The following is a 9,582-nucleotide window of genomic DNA, read 5'->3' on the forward strand; positions in this document are numbered from 1 at the left end:
GACAGCAGCAGGTTTTAAGAGTTTAGTTACAATCACAGTCTTGCAGGCATGCAGAATATGTCACAACTTTATCAAAGATTAGACTAAAGCCTAGATATACATGCTTTAGATTGTATTTCTATGTTTTCCTCAATACAGTAAATACATTTCATAATAGTAAAAAACAAAAACCTGTAATGTAAATATGTACAGAAAGGTACATTTTCTATGTAAGAAAAAACGTATCCTGTCAATATATCTTTTTGATTAGATAATATGTGCTCCAATTTAAAACATATCACCATGTTTTTTTAGTTTGATTTAATATACAGCCAAATAGATCTTAAACATAAAAAAATTTTGGCAAACATCTATTTCATTGTGTTATTTTTGGAATACTACCAAACCTCCATCCACTAGTTGGCAACACATCACCCAAGAGCCTATTATTCAGTTGCTTTGCACCTGCCTTAGTCGAGGACCACAAGATCCTGTTAGATTCTCTAGAGCTATATTATTATTTAAAAAACACAATATATCGTATTTGTTAATATATTGGGATATATTACGATAAATTACATCATTATTTCTCATGTCCAAATTGTTCAGATAATCAAGTAACTCTTTCGCCAAGATAAAAAAACTGTCACAAAAAGCATTTTTTAAAATGATTTACATCATGAGGGGGATAAAAGATATTCATATGAACCTGGTCCTCTGTAAAAATTTAAAATAAATAACTGCCTCGCTTTTTAGATAATGAATTGACTAGAATTTAATATCGTAAATGTGTTTGCATAAAACTGAACATGTTTTGGTTAAGTTTAATGTTCCGTGTCCCGGCCAAATTACAGTAAGGACCACAAAATCAAGAAAACATACATTGACTAAAATCTGTCTCATAGCTTGATTGGGTTAATAAATCTCAGATAGCAAAACAAAAACAAAAAGTTGGAACTGTAAATTTAGAGTAATTTCTACTATTTTTCAAGACTGCAGTTTAAAAAAGATGAAATTGTCCAGTGAGCTGTTACCAAACGAAATTTCTTTTTGTTTTACACTTGTGTACACAAAATGACAAATAAAATCTGTCTCTCTAAAGTATAAATGTTCAAATATAAAGAAATGTATATCATAATTAGGCTATCCTTTTCTTCCACATTGCAGCTTGTTGTTTTGGGTTAATTTTTCCATGTCTTTCCATGTAACGTTGTCTTCCTCTTTATCCGCTTTTTCCGGGGACCAAGTCGTGGGGGAAGCAACCGCAGCAGAGATTTTGCTCTCTGTAGACACCTCCTCCAGCTCTGCTTGGAGAAGTCCCTCCTGCTTGTCCTGGGCCGTCCTCTTGGCCTCCTCTTATTGGGAATTGCCTGGAACACCTCCAGACCAAATAAGATGTCTGAATCACCTCAGCTAACTCTTTTCGATGTGGAGGAGAGCAGCTCTACTCCCGGCCTCTCTCGAAAGACAGAGCCACTCACCCTATCTCTGAGGGAGAGCTCAGCCACACTGCTGAGAATACTAATTTCAGCCGCTTTTATCCTCTGTCTCATTCTTTCGGTCATGATCCAAATTTCATGACGGTAGATGAAGGTGGGAATGTGGACCGACCTGTAAATCGAGAGCTTTGCATCTTTGCTCATCTCTCTTTACCACAACATACCAATGCAGCATATTCAGTTTAGCAGCAGCCGCACAGATCAGTCTATCGATCCCCTGCTGTATTCTTCCCTCTCCTGTGAACATGGCCCTAAGATACTTTAACTCCTCCCCTTGAGGCAGGAACTCTCCAACCTGAAGGTGACAAGCCACCTTTTTCCCGTCGAGAACCATGGCCTCAGACTTGGAGGAGTTCATTCTCATCCCAGCCTTTTCACACTCAACTGCGAACCACCCAGTGCATGCCATAGGTCTTGGCAGGAGGGAGTCAGCAGAACCACATTTTCAGCAAAAAAAGGGACAAAATCAGCTGGTCCCTAAAGCAGACCTCCTATGGCCCTTGGCTGCACCTAGAAATCCTGTTCATAAAGGTTAGGTGAAGACCTCGACAAAGGGCAGTTCAGCACCGGAAACAAGACTTAATGCCGGTAATGTAGACTGAACCCCTGCTCCACTTACAGAAACTGGATAGCCCCTAGTATATGGCTTCTGACTCCGTACTCCTATAGACCACACATCTTCAAGAGTACATCAGTGGAACACATCCATGGCCAAGAGCGCAACATGACGTTCCCAGCAGACCCTCACTACTCGCTTAGGTCTGCAAAGTCCTCCCCTTCCATCATACCCAGCCCACCACCAGGTCTCACTGCAATCCTTTTTGCAGACAGGTTGAGCCCACTGTGATGCTAATTTTACTCAGGTCACTGGATTTACACCTTTCTAGTAGATCAGCTTTTTACATCCAATCCAGTTTGCACATTTGTATTCACATCAACCTTTTGCAGATCAGGCCCTTTGATTATTTAATTGAATTCTGAATTCTACATTTATGCCTGTGACCACGAGTAAGGAGAGCAAAGCTTTATAAAAATTAATGACCTAATTAGTCTTTCGAAACAGATTCAATGTGAGATTAGTTTAGCCCTGACTTTGCTTGTTTCTTCCATGGACTCTGTTCTTTTGCCTGAGCCCTGAGCTGCTGGACATCCACACTCTTAGTTTCGTGACGCATGCACAAGGAGTGGTTTCCCAAACAGAGGTTTAGGAGGCTCTTGGCTACATGGCTGTACTGTAGGGTATATTTCAAATCCTGCAAAATAGAACAAAATAAAAAGAGGTGTAATGATGAAAGCATCAATAAACAAAGACATGGACAAAAACATAACCTACAAAGAGATCTGAAGACCCTTCTTATCTGTTACCACTTAATACATCATTGGCACTGTATTTATTGTCATGCTTTATATTACATCAACAGTGGCCTAGGAATTAATTTGATTCAATTCAGTTTCTTTATATAGTGCCAATTCACAACACGTCATCTCAAGGCACTTTACAGTTCACCAGATCATACAGTGAAATTGATAGAAAGTTTTTTATCTAAGGAAAACCAGTTGATTGCATCGACTCATTGACTCGGATGCAATCCCTCACACTAAGCATGCTTGTAGCGACAGTGCAGAGGAAAAACTCCCTTTTAACAAGAAGAATCCTCCAGCAGAACCAGGCTCAGTGTGAGGGGCCATCTGCCGAGGCCGACTGGGGTTCAAGGAGACAGAAGCAGAGATACAAAGGGCAACCGTAAAAGGCGGCCCTGTCCAGGAAACACACAGCCAGGCAGACCAGCTCCAAGCCAGCTTCCATGTCAGAGGACCACGGTACTGACTGTATGGCAGCCTCACTTCTTTCCATGTGCCCCAGGGCATCTATGGCTACAATGTAGTTAAGCACCATCTGTATGAATGCCTGAATGTATGGTTGAGAGTATTAAGGTCCTCTGAATTGATAAAGCACTACATAAGTACATTTAATTGACCAGTTATGGACTTACAGGAAATTTCTCATCCGTGAGCTTGATGGTAAACTCCTTGTTAGAGTAACTTAGGTTTCTCATGTCATTCCATCGTAATCGAGTTGTAGGGGTGACCCTAAAAGAACACATTTTTTAAGATGACGATGATCAAAATACACACCATAGCAACAAAAAAAAATGCAATTTGAGAATGAGTGACTAAAGTTTGAATACATTCATATGCTTAATGGAAAACTTTGTTGCATATCAACACAGTATGTTAAGAATTGTCAAAACACCGTTAATATGTGCAGTGAGTGGTATAATAAAAAGCTTACACACTAGTATGCACCGTAAGCAAGCTAAAGGTTTTACCTGTTTTCCTTTGGATAGACTTTAATACCTTGTAGATCCACTCCCAGCCACAGCTCTCTGCCAGCCTTGTCCTTAATCTCAAAGTAAGTAACACCAAACATCGCCAGACCTTGTGCGATTTTTAGATACTCGATCACAGCCTCTTCTCTGTTTTAGATTAAAAAAAAAAGATGGTCATTAAGAATAATTTGTCTTCTTCTTCTAAAATGTAAATGTCAGGATAATAACACTTTTTATCCTTAAGAAAAATAGCGAATTAATTATTGGTGATGTTACATTGCATTAACAAGACTGAGTAAATCTGTGAATGTCCTCACTTGTTGTGCTGCTCATACATTTCTGCACAGGAGGTCAAGAGCTCTGCAATATCTGGAGGGCAGCAGATATTTCCTGAGAGAATGTCCTCCTTCACCTGCAGGAAGAAAAGCTTCCTGGTGATGTTTTGGATCAGCTCCTTTTCTGTATCCAGTGGATAAAACCGAACTCTGAGTTTAAATTGCAGGGGGCTCTCTTTCTTTACATCTTGAGAGATTACCTGCAGAAGATTAAAAAACAAATTCAAGATTAAGTGTACAATGGCAAACTAGGAAATAATAAATAAAAAAAAACAGCCTAAACACATATTGAAAAACTAATGATCAAATTTTAGTCAGTATTCAGTAGTTCTGTTTCTCTCCTAAACGAGCAATGGGCTCAGGTTTATTACTTTCTCATCCAGGAGGAGCGATTCCTTTAAAGTAAATGACGTAATCAGCTGGGCTTAGTAAGATAGAGACTTTTAATTTATTTTTCTGAATGAATTGAATTGAAAAAAAAAAAAAAACAGGGATTATCATTGATAATACATCCAGAAGAGCAGTAGTATTGCTTAGTACATCCACGTTCCAGAAAAATAGACTTAAAGCAGCACTAAGTAACATTTTTACCTTGAAAAGTTTTTGTGAGATGACTGAGGGGTCTGTTATCTCCCCCTACTGTCTCTGGCTGTAAAATCAGACCAGTATACATAAGCACAGGGCTGTGACACACTTTTGAACCAAGCTATAACGTCTGAAAGCAATACGAAAATGATACTGCATTATCTGCACTTCAACTTATGGAGGGCAACTCATTTCATTAAGTTTATCTGGGAAGAAAAAAGTTGGTTTGGGGTTTAGTTAATCTTTAAAATTAATCTAGAGTAGAGTGTAAGCATGGGCTTATCACAAGAGTTAATTGCTGGATGCAGAATCATGATTCACCATGGCTCAGCAGGAAACAAGATTCATAGCAGTGAAGATTTTTGGTCAATAAGTAACTTTAAAAGTCATAGTCATTCTTTGCGTAACATTCCTTAGATACAATTATGGAGTTATTTTCTCTTTATTAAATTAAAGAAAAAAAAGGGATCTGAAAGGCGAAATAATTTAAGTAAAATCGATATATTTAAATTCAATATATTATTTCAAAATCAAGTTATATTATTTTGAGAGAAAATATTTTGTCATAGAATACATAAGGATAAACTGACATATGGAAAATTATTTCCAAGGGAAAAAGCTTTTTCAAAAAAAAATTTTTTATGCTTAAATATTCCTTTTTTTTTTGCAATCAGAGTTGACACCTTTTCTCTCAATATTAGATTTTTCTCTCAAAACTTTTTTCTCGCTCTTAAAACCTAAGTCTTTTCTCTCGATTCAGGATTGTTCTCCTTATGTGAGAAATATTTCATGGGGCCTGTGCCTATTGGCCAGTCTCAACAGAAATGACAGCTGATTGGTGACCAGTGGACCCCACTTGGGATACGCGTGCTAGAAAATGAATATGGATGGATGGATGGTGATCAGTGGTGTCAAAAGTACACACATTAGTTACTTAAGTAGAAGTATAGATACTGCAGTTTAAAAACACTCTGGTAAAAGTTGAAGTATCAACTTCACTTTTTACTCAAGTAAAAGTGAAAAAGTATGTGCTCCAAAAACTACTTAAAGTATAAAATTATAAAGTTACCTAAAAAAAAACAATCAGATGCCACAATATGAATTGAAAGCTCAATTTTTCAACTATTTTGAAAAAATTCTTTGAGATAGGACCAAGGATGAGGGAGGTCTTGTTGGTCTGAGTCTCCATCTCCCGATATAATGTGTCCGACCTTTGAGACATTTCCACATCTTTTTCTGAATCCGACATTGTAGCATGGCACAGACAATTCATGTTTGCAGTTTGAAGAACACCTGCCTGCCTCTGATGATTTCCTTTGGCGGCACAAATTAGCACACATTTTACGAATAGCTAACCAATGAGGGTTTGCGTTATATGACTCATCCAATTACGCTAGTTTTCACTAGATGTGGATGGCGCCAATGATCTGCATTAAATATTTATTTCATGACGTGAAATAAATATTTATAAACATAAAACCGAAGCCAAGAGTAACAATTAACATTTAGTTTAAAAATGTAAGGAATAGAAAGTACAGATACTTGTGTTAAAATGTAATAAGTAGAAGTCAGAAGTAGGAAGAAAAATAAGTAATGGAGTAAAGTATAGATGCCTAAAAAGTGTACTTAAGTACAGTAACGAAGTATTTGTACTTTGTTACTTAACACCTCTTTTGGTGATCTTAGGTGCGTTTGCGATGGGCTCCGCCACGCCTGGAATGGGAGCTGTACTGATGGTCTGGGTTAAAAGTCTGTTCTGAAGTTGTGTTTTTAAGTGTTTTAATGTATATTTTACACCTATAACTGCTTATTTTACTTTCAAAAGGATTTCCCCCTGTTAGATATTTTTTTTCCTAAATTTAATAAAAACGCAAAAAAAAAGAAACAAAACAAGGGTAAACATTGGTCAAGCTTTACAACTTTGGTGCCAACGTAAGGAAGTATTTATTTTCTCTCCAACTGTTTGCTTCTCTTAATAATATTATCAAAAGAAGAATTCTAGTTATAATCCCCATTTTAGTACATTTTAAAATGTGAAAGTATTACTGCAGCCTATATGGAGAAATACAATTATGCTGTTTAAATAAGATTCTAAATATCTATGGTTAATATTTGTGTTAAGAGACTAATAAAACATATATTTATTAACCAATACATGAAAAAAAAAAAAAAAAACAATCTCACCTTCTTTTTAAGCCCTAGCCACCTTGTGGATCCTTTTCTATGAATAAACTGAAGTCCAAAGAACCAGATCTCACGCAGGTCGATTGTCTTGGCGGCCTGAGATATAAATACATACAGAGAGAAAAGCGTGAAGACGTTATAACAAGCACTCCCCAAAAAGGAAGTTAAAAGGTTCACATGATGGAAAGTAAGTGGGAGGGATTTCTTAGCAATAAAGTTAACGCTCAGTTAGTCAAAAAGAAACTATTTAGTTTAATCCTTTACAATAAAGTAGTCATAATGATTTGCAACATATCAGGTAAGCATTTGAATGGTGGTGTCAAATACATCAAATAGCAAAAAGGTTAAAATTGAAAAATTATCTCTACTACACCTTTTTTCTCTTGCATTATTACAGAACATGTTTTTATTTAACTGCAGATGCTGCACTTAATGTAAATACATGTGCTCGCTTATCTTAATGTGACAAGATTTAAAGTACGCACAACAAAAGTCATCAGTCTGAGGTCTGAAATGTTTTTTTATGTATAGTTTAACATAAATAATATTTCCTTAACCCTAACACAACATCATTATGACATCATCACTTACCTTGATGAGCTTTCAATAATTAATAAGTTGCATTTTTTGACAAACAGCAAATACCAATCAGACATTAGTTTTAGATTTAAACAACAAATTCCAAACTAAATACCTGATCTCTGTTTTTAGCTTCAGCCTGTATGAATTAGACTCACACATACAAAACTAACATTATTTACAATTGTTGGTCAAATATTGTAATTTGCATGTACACAAGGCCATAGTGTCAAAATGTATACTTTTGAAATCTAAGCAGCAGTGGTTTTCAAATTTTAGAGTTGCTGTAAACAGCAGACCAGTGCAGTTGAAAAAGCTCAAAAGCATTCAAGGACGGCAGGACGGTCATTGACACTCAATGTTCAATTATCATAACACAAAACTGCCAATTGACTTTGACATACAGTATTTAGGGTGCACTTGGTTAGCACTAATAATGCTATTTATAGCCTTAGATTTTGGTAATAGCATAAATTAAAACGTTTGCAAGTTATACTCTAATTTCAATGATGATGATCATAGTTTTACACTTAACTTTAAGACATGTTTTGTTTTCCTCCACCTGTTTGTGTAAGTATAATGTTAACTTTTAAAATGAAGAAGGTGCAATCTTTATATGCAAACTAGGTTTACACTGCATAATAAGAACAGAAACCGGTGTTTTTTTTCCGCATGTGCCACTAGATGCTTCCTCCATGTTTGGATCCAATTTCTAACCCAGCAAATGGATTTTTACTTACCGTAATAAAAATTCTACTCAGTAACAAATGAGATTTCTAGATGTAACTGAGTCAATATTAAAAACCGACTCAAGTAAAAGTGCAGCTTCAATATATTTAACATTTTAAAATTCTAGTTGCAAATTATTATTTGAGAAGCAAATTCACTCTTATAGTCTGTGGGTGTATTTATTGGGAATATTTAATTTATCAAAAAGAGTACACAAAAATCATTCAAACCTTGTAAAGCAGCTGCTCCCCTGTAATCTTAGGTTCAATGGCAAACTCCTCCTTTCCATCCATTCTAGTGATGCAAACATTAATCTGCAGCAACAAAAAGGTCAGTCATTCTGTTTATGAAGATTGTATTTACAATAAACTCTGAGCTTTTCAGTCAGTACTTCATATCCAACTTAAATATTTTCCTGTTTTTTTATTTTTAACTAGAGTTGCTTACAAGCAATTAACCAATTTTACCTTTTGAGCTGTTTGATGGGTTAATCAAAGTGACTAATATTTTTTCTTATTTTTTTATATTAAGAAAGGCAAGTTTAAATATCATAATCAGTAAGAGGACAATTACATGTGCTTTATATGAATAAAACTTAGTAAAAAAAAAAGAAAAAGGAAATTCCAGCAAATCTACATGGCAACAACATTAAATCAGTTAAAGAAAAATTAGATCACAGACTAAAATCAATAATAATTCAGCTAACAGTTTAAATGGAGCAATAACAGGAAACTCTAGACAATGAGGCTTTGAACCTTGATTTAAAAGAATAAATGGTTTCAACTTTTTTGCAGTTTTCTGGGAGGTTATTCCAGATTAATAGAGCATAAGAAGTAAAAAAAAAAAAAAAAAAAAAAAAAAAAAGTCTTTCTTTGTTTCTGGTTCTGGGTGCAAAACAGATATGATCCAGAAGACCGAAAATGTCTGGGTGGTTGATCCACTGAAAATTATGTAATGTGTTTTATTGCCAAGCCATTAAGTGAATTATAGACTAAGAGAAAATGTTTAAGGTTTATTCTCTGGGATACAGTCAGTAGCCCAAAAAAAAGAAACTCTCATGTCAGAAGCTGTTCAAAACCCTTAGCTTTAGGGAAGCTCAATAGAGCACTAACGACATAATCAAACCTACACAGAGAGAGTTTCTTCAAATTACCTTAATGAACAGCTCACATTCAAGGCAAGATTAAGGCTTTTCTACAGAAAAGGGGGGGTGAAAAATCAAGAAGATAATAAAAATTTAAATTATCTGTCTATGCAGCATAATGAGATATTTAAATCTAGAAACAAGCATGTAAAACAAAGTCTTACAATAAGATAAATTATCTAACATTTCTAACTATATATATGTATATATATATATAT

The 9,582-nt window shown here is 35.5% G+C and overlaps 1 protein-coding gene across 1 annotated transcript; it reads right to left on the bottom strand.

Annotated features, from left to right (window-relative positions):
- Positions 1-234: 234 nt before the first annotated feature.
- Positions 235-8,616, bottom strand: LOC107096792 (moesin-like). The gene is made up of 6 exons (XM_015393600.1): positions 8,451-8,616; positions 6,913-7,008; positions 4,126-4,343; positions 3,809-3,955; positions 3,473-3,569; positions 235-2,731 (listed from the first exon to the last, which is right to left on the bottom strand). Exons 1-6 carry the CDS (start codon positions 8,511-8,513, stop codon positions 2,555-2,557), a joined length of 798 nt encoding a protein of 265 aa, XP_015249086.1. The 5' UTR covers positions 8,514-8,616; the 3' UTR covers positions 235-2,554.
- Between the last annotated feature and the right edge of the window lie 966 nt (positions 8,617-9,582).

This window comes from Cyprinodon variegatus, unplaced genomic scaffold (genome assembly GCF_000732505.1).
Source record: "Cyprinodon variegatus isolate N-32 unplaced genomic scaffold, C_variegatus-1.0 Scaffold650, whole genome shotgun sequence".
NCBI classification, from domain to species: Eukaryota; Metazoa; Chordata; class Actinopteri; order Cyprinodontiformes; family Cyprinodontidae; genus Cyprinodon; species Cyprinodon variegatus.